A 24395-nucleotide genomic window follows, 5' to 3' on the forward strand; every position below is an offset into this window, starting at 1 on the left:
TCTCACATGCCCCCAACCAGGGACCCGGCCAACAACCAAGGCGTGTGCCCTGACCTGCACTTTGAGGATATCACCCAACCCACTGAGCCACATCAGTCAGGGCAGAAGAGTGTTTCTGTAGGTGGGTTGGAAGTTGCCCACATCAAAAAGAACTTTGTCACAGGACCATACCAACTTGCAGGAAATTCCAGTATATGTTATATATTTCCCAGAAGAACAAAGAGTACATCTGCAAGGATGGCTGGCAGCATCTGTCACAGGCTTAAATAAACAAAGGACAAAATATCTAGTCAATTATATTCTAATAACCAGTCATTTCATTAAAGTCAAAATAATTCTATTTTATATAAATATTTTTCTATTTTATGTTCTAATTATCAAATGATTATACTTGTGTCATGGTTAGTCATGGGATTTCAGTTAGTACCATTGAGTGAGCACAGCCACCCCAGAACTAAACAAGAGTCACTTTTGAACCTTATGTTATTCTGATTTACCTAATAGATTCTCCCCATAAGTAATTTACCAAATAGATTCTCCCCATAAGTGAAAGTAATAAAATTTTGCTGTGTTTAAAATGTTTAATCTGGAATTAAAACTGTGTCCATCTACTCTTGTTAGACAATAATCAAAGGCATATAAAGGTCATGGAGAAAAAGGCAATAAATGTTTTTCCCCCAGTCCAAACAGAAATACAAAAGAACCATTGATAATCCAAAGACACAGGAATTTTAACCTCCCCTCCCTTTCCTCTGGCTGGTCCATTTAATTTTAAAAGCAGAATTTTGCTTTTAAAAAGTATACCAGACAGGAATTTGTTCAAATTCCTCAAACCAAGCCAAGAAAAGTTTCAGAAAGTTCAGACATGCATGGCAGATTGGAAAGAACACAGTTTGGACACAAGCACAGATGCATGGTAATACTACTCCAGACACTTGATTCTGAGTGACCTTGGGCAAGTTTCTTAGCCTGGTTGAACCAAAGTATCTTCATTTATAAAACAGGAACAATAAGAATGAACTTGCCAGTGTGTTGATATAAAATTAAACTATGTAAACGGTCTAGCATTAATAGGATGTTCACTTTATTTGTGTAATCCAAGAAAGTCCCAGGGAGCTCAAGATTATTGTTTCTCTGGCTTTGTAGCCAGAAGTAGTCCATAGTTTCCTGAGTGGGAGGTGTTGGAAGCAGTCCAGGCTAGCATCTCGCTTCAGAACCTAACCATTCTGAGGCATGGGGTTTTCCCCATGAGATAAAAGAGAGCTAAGCACTGATAAAAATATGTAATGGTGGCAACAAAATGGAGCTGAGACTCTGCTCTGGCTGAAAAGTTCATGGTAATGATGGCCCAGAGCAATCTGCTCATACTAGCTAATTTCCACTCATGTTTACAGACCAGCATGGGCTCTTAGCCTGCCCCATACTTGGCTCTTCCAACTATTAGTGATATCTCTACAAAGGTCTCCCTTTTGCCTCAGAAACATTAGGGAGGAGTCTGGATCCTCAAAAGTCAGGAAAATGCACCTGAAAACAGCACCAGTTTTATAGGAACAGGGGATGGAGGCGTGAATGGAGGGGCAGAGGCCAACTCTCAGTGCCCCCCATCTTTGTAGAAACAAAGCTTTAGCCTGTTGGGAAGTGCAGCCTCCATGGGGCCTTCCCCTTATTTTCCCTGAGCTGAAATAACCCTCAGGGACAGGTGTGCCTTTTACATCCCTTGAATGTGAGGCATAGTCTCACAAGGGAGACAGAAGGGGCCAGAGTGAGAAGGTAAGCATCAGAATTGTGACCATCACAGCCAGAAGCTCCCAGCCCTGTGGCAGCCAGGGCTGTAGTAATAGCAGGAGAAAGAAGCTTCCCTGGGAAGCTGCTGGAGAAGGAAGTAGCTGCAGCAAGTTCACTTGGGTAGATCTAGGCAATACCAGGACAGTACAATGGTGAGAGGGACATTCAAAGGATGGTGTGCTCAAAAGCTGCCTGTGCTACCTTTTAGCCATGCAGACTTGAGCATGCTACTTCACTTGCCCTGCCTCAGTTTCATCTGTAAAATGGAGTTAATAGTGCTAGGACAGCTGTGAGAAATTAATGAGCTAAAGCTTCATTTACTGACACCAGCTCATTTTAGGTCTCAACCACTGCAGTGAATAGAGTGATATTATAGTAGGGAATGCTGGCATTCCACTGCCCATAGATGCTATGTAGACACTGGAGTCACCCAAGCAATGGCTCTGAAGGCAAACCAGCTTGAGGACTAGCCTCAGGGAGTCACCAGTGGACAACACGGGAGCACCTATCGGACCTGTGAGCACCAGCACTAATGGCCTCGAGAATATACCAATGTGGGGAGTAAAACAGCAGATTTGCTTACCTCACCGAGGACCAATATGGGTCACATGAGGCAACAGAATGAAGGTTTGTCAGGGAAAAGGAAATTGAGCCACCAAGCTGGAATGATCTAGAGAACGTGGTTGGGAAAAGCAGCACCTATGGTCAGGACACAGCTGTGGCCCTACCAGTGTGAGGGCCACAAAGCATCTGCAGGTAGGCAAAGCAGTTCTGCTGCCTGGGTATAAGGAGCCGTGGAAGCTGGTGTGCATCACCAGTCTGCCCCAGGTACTAGCTCTTCATAGAAGTTAAGGTAAACAGTTCATATCTGGAGCCCCTTTAAGATTGCAGATGAGCAGTCTGGCCAGCTTTCAGTCGCTGACCTCTGTATTTTCTGCTCTTGATATTGTGCAACATGGGCTATTTCCTCTTTGAATATTTCCATCAGTATCTCTGTTCTCTCTGACCTACTTCCTGCTTTGTTACTTTTATTTTCTCTCTTAAACTTATATGTAGCCCTGGCTGGTGTAGCTCAGTGGATTGAGCGCAGGCCTGCAAACTAGGGGATCAAGGTTTGATTCCCAGTCAAGGCACACGCCTGGGTTGCAGGCCAGTTCCCAAAGGGGGACACACGAGAGGCAACTATACATTGATATTTCTCTCCCTCTCTCCGTCCCTTCCCCTCTAAAGATAAATGAATAAAATCTTTAAAAAACTTATATGTATATGTTTTTGCCAGATTAGCATTTATTTATATTATAAACAAGGCAGTAAACCCTAGGAATATGATGGTGAACAAGACAAGGTCACTGTTCTGTGGCTCTTTCAGTTGGCATGAGGAGAGAAAATAAATAAATTATAAACTTTAATTTTTTGCAAACTTAAAAAGTACTACATTCTACACATAAAATAAGATAAATAATAGTATGACCTGCATTGCAGAGGATTAGTCATCCCTTAAATTCAAAGCTTTTGGGACGAAGAAAGCAAGAGATATTGTTGAATGTGAATTTGTTGTGGAAATAAGATTAAACGTTGAAGATCAGTCTTTTGACCATTATCTACTTTTAAAGTGAGAGATAGTCAAGAATTCTAGGTCAAAACATGGGGGTTAAAAGACTGGAAAAAGTAAATGGGCCAAATGAAACAGCTTGCTCACTAAAATAGCTATGTATGATGATAAAAGTCTGTGTTCCCCTTTAAACGAAGGTAATTTGTGCTATAAAAGTGATACAAGTCCATAAAGGCAGTAGCACATTTATTCAACTTTAAAAGAATTACAAAACACATCTACTGTAGTAAGTGCTTATCTCTAATCCATCAATAAGTAGCACTAATAAGAAAGCAAAGAATGAGGACATTACCCAGACAAGAGATTCGGATAGAGCATTCAACTCCATTTCTCACTCTCCCTGGCTTCTCAGTTGTAATCTGCTGGGTTGTTGAATAAATCTGTTATGGAAGTTTATGAAAATGATCTGTCAATCAAGTAATTCTGACTTAATAACTAATAATAATTTTCTTTAAAAATGCACTGCTTTAGATGTCTTCTTATATCTTTAAACTGTAATTATTAAAGCATAGCTACCTTAAGAGTGATTTGTTAGATGTAGATGAACACACAATACCCAAAAATTATGAATATCTTACATTGATTAATGAAGAACAACAATGAGTATGATTAAATACCTACTGATTTAAATAAATGGTTATTAAATCTTTACATAATAACTCCATATTTCAGATATATTTCTCTGTGTGTTGGGTAGTGTTAGATAATGTTTCCTGTAATGATTTTTCTGTAGTTCTCTTGACCAGGTATAAAAAGTCAGTATCACCCCACCAAGCATGGTGCAAATGTCTGCTTGCTCTTTTAATGTCATGAGCCCAGATCCTTGCTAGAAAGGATTACTGATTACTGACCAAATGAGCTCTGGTCTGGTGCTGCAGTCTTGCCAATGTGCCTGATAAGAATATGAAGAGACACTTCATTCTAAGCATAAGCAGTCCTGACCACAGCAATTCATGGTTAAATTTGTTGTGTTATCATATAAAAATTGTTGAACCATATCTTGTGAATGACTATTTTTTTCTTTCTCCTAATCTGTTTTGTTATCAATATATTGTCTATATCTAATGTCACCTTAGAGGTTGGTGTGAAAATAAAACAGTAAAAAGAGGAGATATTAAGGTGTGAAGAGAGAAAGTTATTAGTGGATGGAAATGATATATGGCATAGTAAGATTCTGACACAGAGGTTTGGGGCTAGCCAAAAAGGCTTCACTATTACAACGTAGACTTTGTGCTAATGATCATCTTTTATCCTTATTATTAATGCATAAGCCAAATTGTAACCAAGCAGACTAGACTATACTGAGCAGAGACACACCTTTGCACACACGAATTTAAAACTCTCATCTTGATTAAACATGCGCATTTATCTGTGCTTATTTCTGATCTGTATCTTAAAATAGAAAGAAGTTATTTGACTTCCTGTTTCTGCTCCAGCATGTAAAGAAAGAGCTTGGAAGTTGTCAATCCTGTCCTTCCAATAAGAAAAGGCTAACCAATTCTGAAAAACAGTAATTTTGAAAATCAACAATGTTGTTGGATCTAAAGAGCAAATTGGTATTATAGGATGAACTGCTGTATTGAAATTTGGAGAGAAAGAAAATACAGAGAATCAGTTCCCAGGAGCAGAAGCCACTAGAACTAGACCCTGAAACTGTAATGACTAATTAGTGGAGGCTCAGCATGGACTAACTTAGTAGTTAAAAAGTCTTCAGTCTTAGTGGGGCCTCCAGATTTTCTTTTGTTTTACTTCCAGGAGCCCTGCCAGGTTCTTATCAGAGAAATATTCCTCATTCTTCCTGCAGAGGGAAAGAAACATGACTTCATAAAAAATGGCATGCCCTGAAGGAAATCTTGTTTCAGAGCTTCATCTGACTTAGAGCAGGTAGATGGCTGAATCTCTGTCTGTTCTTCCTCTATCACAAAAGCTAAGAAAAAAGGCAAAGAAACTGCTGAAAGTTACAGCTTAGGACTCAGGCAGACTTTAAAAGAATGGGAATTTAATGATAAAAATTTAAAACAATTTCCCTCCCTAATACCTTATTATCACATTAACAGGTCTATAAAATTAGCTGAGTTATAAATCCAACAGATGCTAGACACAAATTCTATTTAGAAGGAATTTCTAGGGAAACCTAAATATAATGGAAGAGACAGAAACTAGGACACTAGAGAAAACTGAAGCCTCTGACACCTACGTAAAACCTGCATTAAATTCAGCATTACTCCTAGCCAGAAGAACATAAAACCTCACACCGAAGACCTACCTACCTCAGTTACTATTACCTAATAAATCTTGCCCAGCTTTCAACAGAAATTACAAGGCATGGTAAAAGATAAATAAAAACAAAATCTAAAGAGACAAAGTAAGCATCAGAACCAAATTCAGATATGACAGAGATTTTGTAATTAGTAAATTTGGAATTATTTTGGAATTTGAAATAATTTACCTAATACGCTATGGGCTCTACAAGACAAAGTGACAACATGTAAGAACAGATGGGTAGTGTATGTAGAGAGAGAAAGAATCAAAAGAAATTCTGGAGATAAAAAAGAATACTATGAAAGAAATGAGGAAAGTCTTTAAAGGGCTTATTAGTAAACTATATACAGCCAAAGCAAGAAACATTGAGATTAAAGATATGTCAATAAAAAACATCATAGACTGAAACATAGAGGAAAAAGAATGGGGAAAAGGAACAGAAAGCCAAAAAATGATGGGACAATTATGAAAAGTCTAACATACAGGTAATGGAGTTATCAGAAGGAGAGGGAAGGAAGGAAGGGAGGAAGAGAGGGAGGGAGGGAAGGGAAGGGAAGGGAAGGGAAGGGAAGGGAAGGGAAGGGAAGGGGAGGGAAGGGAAGGGAAGGGAAGGGAAGGGAAGGGTATTGGAAGTTATAATGGTTGAGAATTTTCAAAACTTAATGACAGACACAAAACTACAGACCAAGGGGACTTGGAGAACAAGCAGGTCATAAGAACCAAATATACTGGGGCATATTATATTAAAACTGCAAAAGAAAAAAGAAAATCTTGAAAGGAGTAGGGAATGGGATGGGGAAGAAACCCCTTGCAGGTAGAGGAGCAAGGATAAGAATTATATTGGTGTTCTCCTCAGAAGCCATTTAATCAAGAAGAGAGTAAAGTATAATAGTTAAAGTGTTGAAAGAAAAAGTAAACCTAAAATTTTATGTCCAGAGAGATTATCTTTCAAAAATGAGATAAAGAAGTTTTAGACAAACAAAATCTGAGAGAATGTGTTGCCAGTAGAACTGCTTTGAAAGAAGTGATAGAAAGAAGTACTTTACTGAAGGAAAATGGTGTAGATGAGAAACTCAGATCTACATAAAAAGTAGTGTTTGAAAAGGAGTAAATGCAGATAAAATCTTTTATTTTTTGTCTTATTAATTGATATTATAGATGAATGTTCAGAATAATAACAGTACTGTATTAATCATTTTAGCTTATGGGTAAGTAATGTGAATAGTAACAGCATTGTTGTAAGGGACAGGAGGAAGGAACAGAGGGTGCTCTATTATAAGGTAGCCTTTCTTGACTACATGCACTTTGTTGTTATTAAATTTATTGGAGTAGCATTGGTCAATAAAATATACAGGTTTAAAGTATGTAACTTTGCAATAAGTCATCTGAAAGTATAATTAATATGCTAAGTGAGTAGTAAAAATGAAATCACATAAAATGCTCAATTAAAACCAGAAAAGACAAGAAAGAAACAAAGAACTAGTACAATGAAAATAAAACAGATATAAATAAAGCACATATTAACTCATATATATCAATAATCACTTTAAGTGTCAATAATATATATATAACAATTAAAAGAAACCAAGAGAATGGAAAAAACAGAAAAGGGTGGGTATAGTAAAGGTAAAGAGGATCCAGTATGTGATGACAGAATTTGTTTTAACTTTGGGTGGTAGACACACAGTGCAATATACAGATGGTGTATCATAGAATTGTATACTTAAAACCTATATAATTTGACTGACCAATGTCACCCCAATAAATTGTAAAAAATACACAACCATATGTTGTCTACAAGAGTCCACTTTAATTAAGACACAGAATGTTTAAAAGTAAAGTTATACCACAATAATGCCAAGACAAATAGAGGACCCATATTAATTTTAGACAAAGTTGACTACAGAACAAGAAAAATTATCATGCAGAAAGAGGAGCATTAATTACATAGTTATGTAGGGGTTAATTCTCCAAGAAAATATAACAAACTTTATCATATGCACACCTTACAACAAAACATAAAAGATATCAGTTCATCCCCACTTGAGGTATAGATTCAACATAACCCCAATCAAAATCCTAGCAAGTTTTTTGTGAGTATAAACAAATTGAATTTAAAATTTATATAGAGCCCTGGCTGGTGTAGCTCAGTGGATTGAGCACGGGCCTATGCAGCAAAGGGTCACAGGTTCGATTCCCAGTCGGGGCACATGCCTGGGTTGCAGGCTAGGTTCCCAGTGGGGGACACATGAGGGGCAAACACACACTGATGTTTCTCTCCCACTCTTTCTCCTTCCCTTCCCCTCTCTCTAAAAATAAAACAAAGAAGATATTAAAAACTTTATATAGAAACACAGAAGTCATAGAGTAGTCAACATTATACTTATGAAGAGCAGAGCTGGAGGACTGACACTACTCAAATTCAAGATATAAAGCTACAATATCAAGATAGAGTGATATTGTTCCAAACAGAAAATAGATTTATAGGACAAAATGGACAACCCAAAAACTGCCCCACAAATAAAGTCAACTGGTCTTTGACAAAAGATCAAAGGCAATTTAATAGAGAAAGGATGGTTTTTCAACATGTGATGCTCATGTCTTAAATATCCACGTGCAAAAAAAAGTGAATTTAGACATATCTATTATACCCTCCACAGAAATCAACTTAAAATGAATTATAAATTTAAATGTTAAATGAAAAACTATAAAACTCTATAAGATAACATAGGAGAAAAATATAGGTGACCTTGGATTTGGCAATGTTTTTTGTTTTGGCAACACCAAAAGCATGATACAGGAAAAACAAAATCGGTAAGCTGGACTTCATTCAAATCAATAATGTCTGCTGTACAAAAGACACCCTTAAGAGGATACACAGACAAACCACAGACTGAATAAAATATTTGAATAACACTTATCTGGTAGAAGACTTGCATTCAAAATATATAAAGAACTCTTAAAACTCAACATTAAGGAAACACACGGCCCAATTAAAGCATCAGAAAAGTATCTGAACAAACATCTCACCAGAGAAGATATGCTGATGGCAAATAAGCATATGAAAATATAATCAGCATCATATATAATTAGAAAATTGCAAAATAAAACAAAAAGATACCCCTACACCCCTGCAGAATACTCAAAATGCAAAACGCTGGCACCAAATGCTGGCAAGAATGTGGAGCAACAGGAACTTTCATTCATTGCTGATAGATTTGTAAAAATGGTATAGGAACTTTAGAAGACTTTTTTTACAAAGCTAAGTCTTACTATATGATATATTTTTCTTGATTTTTGAGAAAATAACATTTATCGGGTGGTTTAGTGTTGACCAACAAATATCATCATAGCCCTAATCTATTCATGGAAAGGTGAGGCCCAGGATGATTAACTGGATGACCCAATGTCACATAGCAAAGAAATAGTGGACAGTTTATTAGAGAAAGTACTAAAAGCTAATTGTGGCTAAGTATTGTATGTATTTTTAATTAGGTCAACTAAGAAAAAATAAATTTCCAACACTCTTTTGATATGAAATCATAGCTTCTCTAGGCAGAGGAGTAACAGTTATCTGTCAAACCTCTCTTCTGCCACTCTTACTCCCAGCCTGCATGAAAACTGCCTAGGCAGGGGCGGAGAGTATTTTAATTGGCATGTGAGTTTAGTGTCCTGGGAGCTGTTCTACTTTAATACCTACACTTTCCTGCCAAGGTCAGCATCCAGTGTTGTCAACACTTTTTTTTTCCATTTGTGAACACTATAGTTAAATCTTACACCTCTCCTTTTCCAGAAGTATTTTGTATTTATAACTCAGAAATTTAGAAATTTTCTACATCTAAAGAAATGCTTTTCAACTAAGAAACTTGGTTACTTATAAAATGTTTAACATAAAAATATAAACATATATATATGTATATATATATATATATATATATATATATATATGCCTTTTCAATATAGTCTTTGACTTTACTGCAAAAATTTAGTGCCATGAACAGTGATGTTTAAGGTAACAAATAAAGTGATTTCACCAGTGAGGCAAAGTTTGCCAAAAGAGTGCTTAGCTTAAAAAAAGAGCTAAAATTCAGCTCAAAAACATAAAGTTTATAAATACATTTTAAAGTGCTCAGAAGAAAAGAAGTTCTTTTTGTTTATCTCATGTTCTGGTAGCAAATAAAAAATGTTGTTCTGTTATTTCAAAGGCCACCTGACAATTTTCAGGCTGAATGTATATGAGTCATTAGTTGAGCATGTGAATGAATTATGTGCAGCTTATAATCATTAGGTTACCTCACAGCCTATCAGGGAAAATATTTGAGTTAATTATCTCAGAAATTATTTTAGTAAAATTAAACATGATTTCAAGGCATAAAAACATTATTCATAAAGGTTTTATTCTTTAGAAACTAACATTATACAAAGGAATTAAAATCTTGCTGGTTTGTTGTTTAGTAACCTCTATAATTCAGGATGGGCCTTTTTTGCTAATACTGGTCATTTGACCTTATACACATTTTGTATGTGTAGATACATTTGGCCTTAATGAGAGTGGATTATTATGTTGAATCCAGATTTCCACCTTAAGAATACATGTCCCTCATTGGTTGTTTTTGTGGTCTCATGACAAACAGAGTACTTTATAATAACCACTGTTGGGTAAAATTTATCACCACGAATCTAACTATCAGGATTTGAAAGTATAGTTCACGTTAAGCATTCATGATGAGGTAGCATGGGACAGTTTGATAGGAGAAAAGTATAGAAAGTTGCAATGGATCTCACAATGGACCATTGGCCCAAATGTTTCATACCAAATAATGAGGAAGTTACCAGAGGGTGAAAGAAACTGAGAGTTCACCACAACAAAAAGAATTTAATATAGATTTTGTCTTCCAAAGGTGACCTCATGTTAAAAGTTAATAGTTGAATTTGAGAAGCCACCATGCTGTTTGGAATGGGGTTGTTGCTTGAGGGGAACCTGGTCCCTCTGAGTTCTCCTGGTTGTGGATGAAATGATTCATCCTGGACACAGTGGGAAAGTGGGTGGGGATTCCCCACAGTGGAGAATGCCCCAAGCCCATCTCTGCAACAGCTTTTATTGGGAACAGAATGTTCAGAGGTGTACAGCATGCATGCATAGCTTATCGATCAATGTCCAAAGGCTATAGTTATATAAAACAGATATTATCTACAGATAACAAGTGAAGAAACACAGAGATCTGCCTCAGGTCAGGGTCTGTTATAAATGCTGACACCAGATGGTTGGTAAGGCGTGCTTCATGAGAGATAAGGAGTTCACTCCTTATGCTTGAGCTTAAACATCTGGTTTATATCAACAGGGCTGTAGCAAAGCAAAGCAAGCTTGAAAGGAAACAATGTATTCTTCAGGCCTGATTTCCCACAGGAACCTTTGGTGTTAAGCATTGGGTCATGCCCACCACCTGGATTCTCAGCATTCCAGTCAAGACTTACAGGCCTCTTTCAAGGCCTTGCTTGTGTGGGCTATAGTCTCTGATACTCGACAAAGTGGTCCCCAACAGTTGCTGTTTAGAATTTATTATTAAGACTATATCTATATGTGCCATGAGCTGCTTAACAGATTTATATTCAAAACTCTGCTTCATAGTCCCAACAGAAACATGGTCATGAACATGGACTACAGATGAGTCCATTTTCTTCTATGTTTGTCCATGAGTATATTGGCTGCTTCATCTTGATTCAGACACAAAACCTAGAAAACTTGCAAAATATGAATGTTTGTGGTTTGTCTTGGAATAATTCAGGAAGTACCATTATTATTTTTGGTGAGGAAAATTAATGGCATTTCATTCAAAATATATGATTTAAAAAATAGTATACTTGTAATAACTCATTCTGTAAACTAAAATTTCCCTTCTGGGATACATGTGTATATACAATCATCTTATAAAATTGCAGAAAGTAAAAAATAAGATTTTTTCCAATATGTAGTGTTTGAAACAAAAATCTGATACATATTAATATAATGGTATTATTTAACTATGTGACATATTACATCATTTATGTTATCAAATGATGTCTTAGGATCTAGGCTTTTAGCCTTCAGAAATCTTTAAAGATGAATAAAATGTCAAATTTAAATGTGAACTATTGTAAATATAGTCCAAAAATGCATTTTTAGGTCTCTCTTTTGACCGCAAAATGTTTATCTTCCAAACAGTTTATAATAAGCCAAAGGAAAAATTTTGATAAATCTCACAACTGTTCCATTTTTACCTGTGTTAAGTAAATATGGCCCCAAATTGTTTAACCTCCAGTTTATAATAAACCGAAAGAGAAATTTTGATAAACCTCACAATTGTTCCATTTTTCCCTGTGTTAAGAGAATAAATTCAATTCAGTTTAAAATAATTAATACAAATCTTCTGCAAGTTTCTGAGCTATGGCACTGTATGGCAAAAGCTATACAATCAGAAAGATTATTAAGTTAGAGACTATCAGTAGTTCTTAACCAGGGGCAATTTTGCCCACTGGGGATACTGGACAATGTCTACAAATATTTTTGGTTGTCATGACTGAAGGATGTTGGAATATCATGGGTAGAGGTCATGGATGCTGCAATGCACAGGATAGACACACAGCAAGGCATTGTCCAGCCCCAAATGCTTCTAGTCAAGCTTAAGGAAATGTTGGACAGAATGTCAACTAAGTCAGTGGTGACTCTTTGATGGATAAATTTATTTCCATTGGTACTTTAGGATTTAAATAAGCTGAATTTTATTTAAAATCAGACTGACAGTACTAGTTGCCTTTAAGTGACTTTAACAAATGTCCATCAGTAGATGAGTGGATAAAACAACTATGGAACATCTACACAATGGAAAACTACTCAGCCATAAAAAAGATGAACACTGTACCCTCTGCAGCAGTATGGGTGGACCTGAAGAACATTATGCTAAGTGAACTAAGCCAGTTGGAGAAAGAAAAATACTATATGATTTCACTCATATGTGGAATCTAATGAACAAACTGAACTAACAAGCAAAATAAGGACACCCATAGATAGGATGAGAGCTAAGGGCTGGCGGGAGGTGAGTGGATGGAGGGACTGAGTAAAAATAAAAAAGATCTCATGGACATATGTGGGGGTGACTTTGCCCTCAATTCCCCCCCCCTCCGTCTACCATGGATGAAAGTAACACTACCAAGACGTGATCTGCTTAGGGAGGAGAGGTGGCCAGTTTTTCAGAGGAAAAAGGCCAGGAGCCCCTTCCACCAGGGGATTTTATTGGATTGTAATACACAGGAATACAGGGCAGCAAGGATCAAACAGTAGATAACATTTCAAAGAAATCTGAGGACTTAGTCTGAGTCAGTGTCTGTCAAGTAAGGGGGTTGCAGAAACTTTGGGAGACATACTCGTTCCCTGCTCAGACCCTTAACATATGAATGGAAGCACTCTTAGCAAAGCAGGTTTCACAGGACTTTTAGGAATTTTTTTCTTATGGCAGATTTACCCCGGATACCACTCTAGTAAGGCAAGGAGCTGTACTACCTCCCCATCACAGGTTTTCAGGCTTAAGTGGATTAGAGCCAGGAAGCACTTCTCTCAGAGGACATGGGGATTCGGGCTATGTCAGAATAGCCAGGGGAATGAGGCTCTATCACTCCCTCTTTGTTGCAGCCCCTCGAATCCTTCCATGATGGCCCCCCAAGTGATCAAGTCTGGCTTAGGTTGTGCCTCACTGTGAGGAGTCTTACCAGTTTCTGACTAGCCAACCATGGTTTGGGAGCAGGGGAGTAAGCTGAGGCAACTTTTGCTACCAGAGACAAGCTTTGTCTTCCTAGTGGCTCGCATTCCAGAGGTGGTTCACTCATCCTTGGCCATGGGAGGTAGTTACGACTCCTAAGACCAGGCAGAGCGGTTCCCAACAGACATAGACAACAGTGTGGTGATTTGGGTGGTCAGGGTATAAGGGGACTAAATGGTAACAGAAAAAATACAATAAAGAATAAAAATAGAGAAAGAATAAAAAAGAAAATTTATGTTGGGAAAAAAACAAATTTTCCTTTAAACTATGCCAAACTTTTTTTTCTATTCATTCTGTGATTTAACAATAATATTGCTCTTTGGAACAGTTCTAGAGTTTAAAAATAAAATTTAGATGAAAACAAGTTATATGTATGCAAACATAGCATAACAAATGTAAAACACCCACCCCACCTTCAATAGGCTGTATTTTTAATAATGGAAGTGTGCAAAGATCAAGCTCTTCATGTGTTGTCTTAATTGGCCACCTTTGAGGATTAGGATTACCAATTTAGTCATTTCAACTGTTTATGACTTAAAAAAACACCTATTTGGAGTGTAAGATGGGGAATTATATCCTTCTTCAGTTAAATTTACTGGTTAAGTTCATTGAAGCACCACCAGATCACAGATATTCCGGTGTAGTGGTGGAGGAATATGTAAGTTCCTTTCCTTTCCAATTGAAGAGGATACTCAAACTGGAATGTTGTAGGGTAAAGTCAATCAGCTGATCTTCAAAAAGGGTCAGATCAAATCAGAATCAGCTAGAGGAGCAGAATAAACAACTTAGAAAAGTTTGGGGGAAACGGATGTTCTTGAATGACAAGAAAATTGTCATTGTACATTCCACAAATGAGATTCTATTCCCAGGTAGGAAATGAAGTCAATAATTTCAATTTCAGAGGGAAGGAAGGGGTGGAGGCTGGGGGGAGGTGAGCAATGAGGGGAGAAAATGGGGACACATCTGTAATAATGTCAACAATAAAAATAAAGAAAAAATGTGTTCTCATACAAAAATATTTAAAAGTATGTTAGGTTGGAAAAGTTAAAGGACCAGATAAAAACACAAGTATTTGTAGTATGATGACCTAAGTGGAATGAAGGTGACTCACTCAAAGGTACTGTAGGGACTTCTTCCGCATCCAGTAGCTTACTATACTTCACAAAGCCAAGGGTAGATTCTGTAGGACTGAGCAATAGCCAGCATCCAATGGGATGGGTTCTTGCTTAATCTGGGATTGGATTGCCTCAGAAGGTGGTGTGTTCTATATCACCAGGAGTTAAAATTCAGGAACATTGCCCTGAGGATCCAAACTTTGAGAGAGAGGAAGAAGTAGTCCTAAAAGGGACCCTCTCAGTTCCACTAGGTATTTTGGGTGTGAGGTAAAGCTAATCATTTAAACTAGGGCCTAGTGTACTTATTCATTCATACTCAATATGTCAAACTATATCTCCAATTCTAACTTCCCAAATTCTTTCACAATAGATGAGGCGTTTACCATCAGTAAAACAGCACTGTACTTATTTTGTGTTTGGAGAGTTTAATGATGGAACTTCAGGGTTAATAGTTTGTTATTATTAGTTATCACCATAATTTTGTGGCTGTTTCATTTAAAATTTGAATGACTTAATGGTGTTATGCAATCTGTGACTAGGAGAAACAATGGGAAATATTCCCAGGACACAGTTAATTCTTCACTCGTTTTTCATGAGAAAAAAATTCAAATAACAAATAAGTAGTAAATATAGTCCTGTAAATAGACCAAAAAATGCGAATATAATTTGTTCAGAACTAAAAAAAGTTCTCTACTATGTCTCAATACATGTAGTCTGTAGAAAGTTCCAACATGCAGCCCTGGCTGATGTGGCTCAGTGGATTGAGTATAGGGCTGTGAACCAAAGGGTTACCAGTTTGATTCCCAGTCATGTAACATGACTGGGTTGTGGGCCAGGTTCCCAGTGGAGTGGGTGGGAGAGGCAAACACACATTGATGTTTCTGTACCCCTCTTTTTCCCTCCCTTCCCCTCTCTCTAAAAAAATAAAATCTTAAAAATGCATTAATTTTTTTAATTCCAATGTGAGTATTTATTTTATAAATGTAGGCTCATGGGTCTTCCAATCCAAATTCACACAATCAGTGGGCACTTCAGGAAGAATGAATACAATTAGAAAAATTGATTACTTAAGTATCATTGTTGTGATTTTGTTTCTTATACAACTTAAATTTGTGCTTTGAGAGTATGGGGGTCTAAGAAAATAGTGCTACTCCAGGAGCTTCCTAAATATATATATATATTTGTAGCAGGCCTTGTTTTTCTCTAGTGAGAGAATACATTCTATTCTTAGGCACCATTGTAGAATAATTATTCACTTAACAAAAATGTTGTCTTTTCAGCTAGAAAATTTAGTTCCATAATTAAGATGGACTTAAAGTGTTCTGTAGTGTATCTAGAAAAAATATTTTGTATGTATCAATGTAATATTTTCTAGAAATTTCATATGATGGATCAAACAACAAAAGGAAACTTTCCTATTATATGTAGGACAGGCTTTTGAATTTATATGTGTGTATATATTTTAAGTGAACTTTGAAAATCAGCAAACATAAAGTTAGTTAATTTTCTTTGTTTCCAAATATATAATTGAGTAATATTCATGATGATAAAGAATTTATTAAAAGACATATTTCAGAAATATTTATCTTAATAGTATGGTAATTGTTTAATTTGTCAATAATTTTTGAGTACTTCTCAATGCCAGTCTAGACATGAAAGTTTGGTTTTACCTTAGAGTGCTCATTCCTAGTGAGGGAGAAAGATCTGTTAACAAGCCAATGTGGTTAAGTGACATGATACACATGACCTCAGAGGTCTCCAGGAGAACTGAGAACAGGCACCTAGTGTGGATTGTGGGCAGGGGAGATGAGCTGAGCTGGACAGTGGCAGAGTAGTCAGCGAAGAGGAGCAGAGAAAATCACCAGGGGTGGAGGTGGGGAGCAGCCAAAGAGAGCCGGATGTGCAAAGTAAATTTGAGCAGCTACAGTTTCTTCCTCAGGTTGTCCACTCTCAAAGAAAGTAGGACTATCATAAATTTGATTTTCATCAGTTTAAATAGTGGTCAACAATTGGAAAGTTTTCAAAATTGATTTTCTTTTTATGTAACTTGCAAAGTCAGGAGTAGAAAAGTGATGAGGAAAGACTATCTTACTGAATTGCCTTTTGCAGTTCAGTAAAATCTTCAATGCCTTTGACTAAGTATAGTTCATATATATGGAAAACACTCTCTTCAACAGTCAGCATTTTCCTAGGGAGGTTTTATTTCATTTTCATGAAAATCTCATCTCTTTGTATCAACAAACCATGCTCTTTGAGCTGCATTATGAGCTCTTACCATTTTTCTGTGTTAAATTAAGAAAATTGAATTAAAACTTTAAGATTAGAATGCACAATTTTTTACTTATTCATAAATAGCATCTTGCTTATAAACATAGTAGAGAAAGATCTGGGTGAATAGAAGGATAATTTTCAGCATTCTTCTCAAATTTAATGTTACATTGATAAGCCCCTTATTTTAAGGTGATTGCCAACCATGGACACAGACTATAATGGCGTTTTGAAAACTATAGTTTTCAAAACTATAAAGTTTTGAAACTATAACTATAGTTTTGAAACTATAACTATAGTTTTAGTTTCAACTATAACTATAACTATAGTTATAGTTTTCAACTATAACTATAACTATAGTTTCAACTATAAACTTTATAGTTTTGAAAACTTTCCAATTGTTGACCAATATTTAAACTGATGAAAATCAAATCTATGATAGTCCTACTTTCTTTTAGAGTGGACAACCTGAGGAAGAAACTGTAGCTGCTCAAATTTACTTTGCACATCCGGCTCTCTTTGGCTGCTCCCCACCTCCACCCCTGGTGATTTTCTCTGCTCCTCTTCGCTGACTACTCTGCCACTGTCCAGCTCAGCTCATCTCCCCTGCCCACAATCCACACTAGGTGCCTGTTCTCAGTTCTCCTGGAGACCTCTGAGGTCATGTGTNCAAAACTATAAAGTTTTGAAAACTTTCCAATTGTTGACCAATATTTAAACTGATGAAAATCAAATTTATGATAGTCCTACTTTCTTTGAGAGTGGACAACCTGAGGAAGAAACTGTAGCTGCTCAAATTTACTTTGCACATCCGGCTCTCTTTGGCTGCTCCCCACCTCTACCCTTATTTTACTTGTGAAGGCTCAATTAGTAAATCTATTTAACTTCACTGGTAATTTATAATGAATTTCTGTAGCCACATTTCTGTTTTACTTCATAGAGTTAGAAAAAAAGGGACATACATTACTGTTTTGTGTTAAAATTGTCCTTCATATTCAGTCTACAAGAACAAAAATGTACATTTTTAGTACATACTAATCAGTAACGGAAAGAGTCATTTCTCTTTTCTGTTGACATTTATTTTCTGTGACTGTGGTTCTCTGAATCTTTGTTCTAAAAGTCATTTTCTTGCATGAGTTTCTCAATGTACTATAAACTTAGCCACCATCATCACTCAGAAAAAAACTGAACTTTATTCAAATTAAAGCTAATAAGAGAAAATATGCTTTTCTTTTGACATCCCAGTCTCAAGGAGGTGAATATAAAGGTAGCATAATAAAGAAAAAGATTTGAAGATATGGACTTGTTGATGTGGGTTCAATATCTGGTTTTATCACTTTCTACCTTAGATAAATTCATTAACTAGTGATATTCACTTTCTTTTTCTAAAAGTAATTGATAGTATCTGCCCTTTTACCCATCTACATACCTACCTGACTAATTAGACAGAAATTTCTTTAGTATTTAAGTATGTAAAAGAGCCTTGAAACTAAAAAATGTTTTAAAAATACTAGCTGTTATGGCAAAGACAATCAATGTACAAAATATGATTCTTAATGTGAGAGGCAGTACATATATGAAATTATATGTTAAACAAAGTCACTTAGCACAGATTAGTGCATAATAGGCATTTACCAAATAGGATTTCACTTTTCTTCTCAGCTTTCTTTCAGGTCTGTTGAATTCCCATTTGTTCTCATTTACTACTAGACTTTCTGCTATTCTGAACACTTTGGTACTTAGTAGTGCTCTGATTATACTTCCTGCATGTTCAGGCATGGAGGGACAGACAGTCCTCAACCAACTTCAGTAACCTCCTTCTTAGTCTGTACATTTAATCATATGCATATTCTAGTTTTAAGTTTCTGTGTGGTTAGAGAATATATAGGTGAGTGTTTTTTGTATATTTTATTGATTATGTTATTACAGTTGCCCCACATTTTTCCCCTTTTCCCCTTTCTACCTGGTATTGTCCTTCTCTCCATCAATATCCATGGGTTGTGCATATAAGTTATTTGGCTTCTCCATTTCCTATACTATTCTTAACTTCCCTCTGTCTATTTTATACCTACCAATTATGCTTCTTAATCCCTGCACCTTTTCCCCATTCTTCCCCTTCCCCCTCTCAGCTGATAATCCTCCAAATGATATCCATACTTTTGATTCTGTTTCTCTTCTGATTGCTTAGTTTTTTGTTTTGGGATTTTGGGGTTTTTTTTTAGATTTAGTTCTCAATAGCTATAAATTTGTTGTCTTTTTAATGTTCATAGTTTTGATTCTTCTTTTTCTTAAATAGTTCTCTTTAATGTTTGATGTAATAATGGCTTGGTGGTGATGAACTCCTTTAGCTTTGTCTTGTCTGGGAAACACTTTATTTGCCCTTAGATTCTAAATGATAACTTTGCTGGATAGAGTAATCTAGATTGTAGGCCCTTGCTCTTTATTTTATTTTACTTTTTTATTGTTGTTCAATTACAGTTGTCCCCATTTTCTACCTGTTACTTTTCCCCACCCTACCCACCCCCACCTCCCACATTCAATCCTCCCCGCCATTATAGTCTGTGTCCAAGGGTCCTTTATACATATTCCTTAATGACTCTTCCTCTTCTTTACCTGGTTTTACCCCTCCCCCATCCCTTCTGGTTACTGTTAGTTTGTTCTTTATTTCGATGTCTCTGTTTATATTTTGCTTGCTTGTTTGTTTTGTTGTTTAGAAAACAGCATAACATTTTTTCAAAAAAACTAAAAATTGCTGCCTTTTGACCCAGCAATTCCACTGCTGGGATTATACCCTAAGAATCCTGAAACACCAATTCGAAAGGCTCTGGCTTCTTACCACTTTGAATACTTTTTGCCAGTCCTTTCCTGCCTACAAAGTTTATTTTCACAAATCAGCTTACAGTATTTATGGGTACTTCTCTGTAGGTAACACTCTGCTTTCTTTCTTGCTGCTTTTAAGATTCTCCTTTTATCTTTAACCTTTGGTATTTTAATTATATGTCTTGGTGTGGTCCTTTTGGGATCCAACTTGTTTGAGACTCTCTTGGCTTCCTGAACTTGTATGCCTATTTCCTTGGCCAAAGTAAGGAGGGTTTTTTTCATTATTTTTCCAAATATGTTTTCAGTTTCTTGTACTTCCTCTTCTTTTTCTGGCATGTTCTTCCTCTTCTCCTATGATTTGGATTTTGGCACATTTGGAGAAGCCCCAGGGTCTTCTTATACTATCCTTGTTTTTTAATTATTTTTTCTTCTTCCTTTTCTAGTTGAATGTTTATTTTTTCCTTATGTTCCAAATTGTTAATTTTTGTCCTGCCTTCCTTCCCTTCACTGCTGTTTCCCTGTAGATTTTTTTATTTCACTTAGTGTAACCTTTATTTTTTTATTTATGCTGTTGCCATACTTTATTAGTTTTTTGAGCATCCTGATCACCAATATTTTGAACTTTACATCTGATAGGTTGGCTATTTTTATTTTGTTTAGTTTTTTTTCTCTGGAATTTTGTTCTGTTCTTTCATTTGGGCCAGATTTCTTTGTCTTCTCAATTTGACAGTTTCTCTGTGTTTGTCTGTATGTTAGATAGAGCTGCTTTGACTCCCTATAAAAGGTGCCTGTCTGAATAAATGCGGCTTTTTAAATCTTTGTCAAACTTTCATACAATTTGATTTTCTGACAGCTCTGGATGTTGTTTTGAGATTTAGTTGTAATTTCTTTTTGTGGTTGTGCAAGGAGGCGAAGCATGTCTACCTACACCTCTATCTTGACCAGAAGTGGATATTGGTTTTATATCCTATAGTAGGTTAGCACATTCATAGCAGTGGAATTTATTGTGATACCAATTTTACCAGTTCTTTCAGTAACAATATATATAATTTTTCTTAGAAACAACTTTAATTCAGTATTACTTTTTGTTTTCTCACAAAGTAATATTAAACAATCACCTTCAAGTTTATAATAATAGTACCAAAATTTACTAAGTGTACACCGTATGCCAACCCTTTAAAGAAATGTAATCATTTAATCTTCACAACACTTAAAGTATATATTATTGTTTCCCCATTTTACAAATGGAAAAACTAAACCATAGAAAGAATGTCAGGAGGCAGGATATCATCACAGTTAATTATGTATTCCTTTATTTCAGAAAGACTAGGTTAATTCTAATTCACCTATTATTATCAGTAAATCCTTAGACAAATTACTTACTTTTTTATGCTTTAGTTTTCCCATCTGTAAAGTGGGGAATTAATAACATGCTTCATAATATTGTTAAAATTTTAAACACTGTCATTCCCCTGAATGACATTTTAGGTTCTCTTAACCATTTGCTCAAAAATCTGCCCACACATTGTTCATTTTTTCTTCCCATTATCAGTAGTATTTTCAATGAGACAGTTGTCTCATAAAATACAGAATACCATCTGATGATTTAGTACTTTACATTTGGTGTTTAGTAAACACCATGGAATCCAAAGACAGGCTCCAGCATTTGAACTGTTGGAGCCTAAGTTACTTTAGTTTCCCAATGACAGAGTGACCTCAAACTCAGTTTGAGATCTCTGAAACTCAGTTTCCAGATTTATTTCATTTTAGTTAAACTTATAGCATATGTTCTTCAGCACATGGCAAGTGTTAAGCCCCAAGTGGCAAGCTTACACAGTATACATACCTTTTTATTGTAGCATTACTTGGTTTGAATGTTTATTTATCTTTCCACATCATTAAATGCATTTAATAGCTAAAGATATGACATAAAGGTATTTTATTGCTAGAGATTAAAATTGTCCTAGCTGGAAGTCAGAAACAACTTTTTTAAAATACTAAGAATAAGAACAGTAAAATTTTTCCATGTTATTTCAGTCCTTTTGGAAGAGATTTTGCCATTGAGAAAAGAAGCATGGATTAATATTGATTGTTTTTCTGAATGATGATTTTTATGTCATTCAGTCTGCTACCATAATTCAGTCCACTCTTCTCTTTCTTGGTAGGCACCAGCATCTTCACAGTCTATGAGGCTGCTTCCCAGGAAGGCTGGGTCTTCCTCATGTACAGAGCAATTGACAGCTTTCCCCGCTGGCGTTCCTATTTCTACTTCATCACTCTCATATTCTTCCTTGCGTGGCTTGTTAAGGTATTGTAAAAATTTGTCCTAATAAAATCAGTGTTTTCTGGCAGTTTCTGCAAATTTTTGTCTGTCTTTGACTGCCTTCTCTCATTCCCATTCTTTAGTAAATATGGTTTGTAATTTTTTTCAGAATGTGTTTATCGCTGTCATCATTGAAACATTTGCAGAAATCAGGGTACAGTTTCAACAAATGTGGGGATCAAGAAGCAGTACTACTTCAACAGCCACCACCCAGGTACAGTATTTGGAGATGGTATTACAACCCACTCAAACGTGGATGTTTTCATCTTCACCATCAGTGGGACTTTTTGGAACTTGTGGGAACCCTGTTATAATGGCCTTATGCAATCTGACTCATTGATGGAGTTACTAAAAAATAGAAGTGCTAGGGTCCAAACCTCCAAGAACTAAATGAAGCTTTCTGGGTGATTGGGGCAAGGGCATCTGTATTTTTATCAGAACAAGGATTGTCCCCACACTTATGTGCCTTTGATTTGATTCTGCCATCACAAATTCTTAAGGGGCTTGCAGATAAATTTGGAAACTGTGTAATTTCCCATTTTTAGAAATATTTATGCCTGTAATTGAAAAACAATACAATGGCACTTATGTATAGAATTAAAATTTTTGGAATTGAAAATGTATTTCATTCAGAATGAACTAGATATAGTATAGTAAATTACAAACAAAACCACTCAACACCAAATGCATGCCTGTGCTTTTTGAAGAATCAGTACATATTGAAAAGAGTTCTCCTATGCTCCCAAGAATTTGGAAGAGCCCTAGAATTTGACTAAAGTAACAGAGTAGTTACCACATAAGAGGGCAACTCAGATTCAATTACTTTGTTCTTATTTTTGGTTTTGTTTTGTGTATTTGTTTTATTTTTATTTTGAAGTTTAGAGAAAAAGCAGGCTCATATATCTTCTAGTATGAATCTTTATAAAAGAGAAAGAAATAAAAATTCATGAATTGAGAATAAAATAGTTTTAATGCCTTGTAACTATTATTTTATAAGTTTATAAATACTTATACAGGTCTACTGATACAAAGATTCAAGGTATGTGAAAGATTCAAGGTATAAATTGTATTTTGGAAATCTTCTCATTGGACTTCTAGTAACTCTATGCATAAATCTGTTAAACATGTTAATATTTAGAAAAGACTTTATGCAACATCTTTACAATTCTATGAGAGTTTGCGTTGTCTAGCCAATTCATTATAAATCAAATATTTTAATGTTATTCAATTTGACAAATAACTATTCAGACTTTCATGAAAGATTTTTAAAATATTATGTAGGTTATTTCACAAATCGTCTGTAGGAAATTTTTCAGAGTCAGCCACATCTAGTTCCTGTCTCTCTTCTTATCTCTTTAGTGCACTATGAGAAATAATAAAGTTACAGGTTCATTCTGACATATCTTTTAAGTAGGATGACAACCTCTCAAAGGTGTTTTCGGCTGTGTCTATATATATATAGGGATAAACTAATTGAACATAGAATTATGAACTCAACACAGAATTTATATCAGTTTTCCTGAGATATGACCTAAAATGTCTTTAAAATCATATTATGCTTATTAAGTAAATCTTATTTATAAAACCACAGTTGGAAAAGTAGTACAAGGAAGTGTCACCAAATCAGTCAGCTATTATAATATAAAGTGAAATGTGAAGGTAGCAGAGTTATACAAGGTAATGTTGAATGTAATATTGTACATAATCTGGAGGAGTAAGTTGGTAATTCAATGGTAATGTGTCCAGGTATTCAGAGAGTTGTGAAAAACCTTCACTAAGAAAAATGCTGTCACTGAGAAGTCAGTTGCTTAGCTCCTGAAAGCTCCTGAAGCAGCTCTTGGTAAAACACCTTTTAGGCTGCCTGGAAATAGGTCCAGGCCCTTCCCAGGCCCCTCAGCCACTTAGCAAGTGGCCCAGATTCTGTGTGTGTGTGTGTGTGTGTGTGTGTGTGTGTGTGTGTGTGCGCGCACGCGCGCGCACATAAGGGAGAGACATCATTTGCCATGATTCTCCTACATTTGTGAAACCTGATGATACTCTGTTCACAAGAAACCCCTGTTCAATGGCTTAAAACACTAAATCACAATTTTCTAATTCTAATAAAAAAGATAGACTTCAAGGAAACAAAATGATTGTATTCTAAAGCACAAAGCTGGTCAGAAATGAAGTCAGTTCTCTCCTTTCTCTAGTACATGGAACATTTTCTGTTCTTCTATATATGTTATCCTTAGAGAAGGGCTAAAAGTGTTTTGGCCTTGATGGACCTATGATATCTAAATCTATGGATTTTCCAGGTGGGTTGTGTGGGTAGAAAGAAAATTATACACATTAACAGGATGAGGAAGGGACTTTCTGACATCTTATGCTGTCATTAGGAATTGACTCTGATATGGACTATTCTGAGGCAAAAACAAATC

General features: G+C 35.9%; 1 protein-coding gene across 2 annotated transcripts in view; it reads left to right on the forward strand.

Moving 5' to 3' along the window:
• Positions 1-24395, forward strand: part of NALCN (sodium leak channel, non-selective) — a 424006-nt gene that overhangs the window by 106151 nt on the left and 293460 nt on the right. For both annotated transcript variants that reach the window (XM_037065791.1, XM_037065792.1), the window contains exons 8-9: positions 21821-21963; positions 22088-22192. In XM_037065791.1, coding sequence (XP_036921686.1) covers positions 21821-21963; positions 22088-22192 — 248 coding nt within the window. The remainder of the gene's footprint in view (positions 1-21820; positions 21964-22087; positions 22193-24395) is intronic.

This window comes from Sturnira hondurensis, unplaced genomic scaffold (genome assembly GCF_014824575.4).
Source record: "Sturnira hondurensis isolate 20B ecotype Veracruz unplaced genomic scaffold, ASM1482457v3 Scaffold0016184, whole genome shotgun sequence".
NCBI lineage: Eukaryota > Metazoa > Chordata > Mammalia > Chiroptera > Phyllostomidae > Sturnira > Sturnira hondurensis.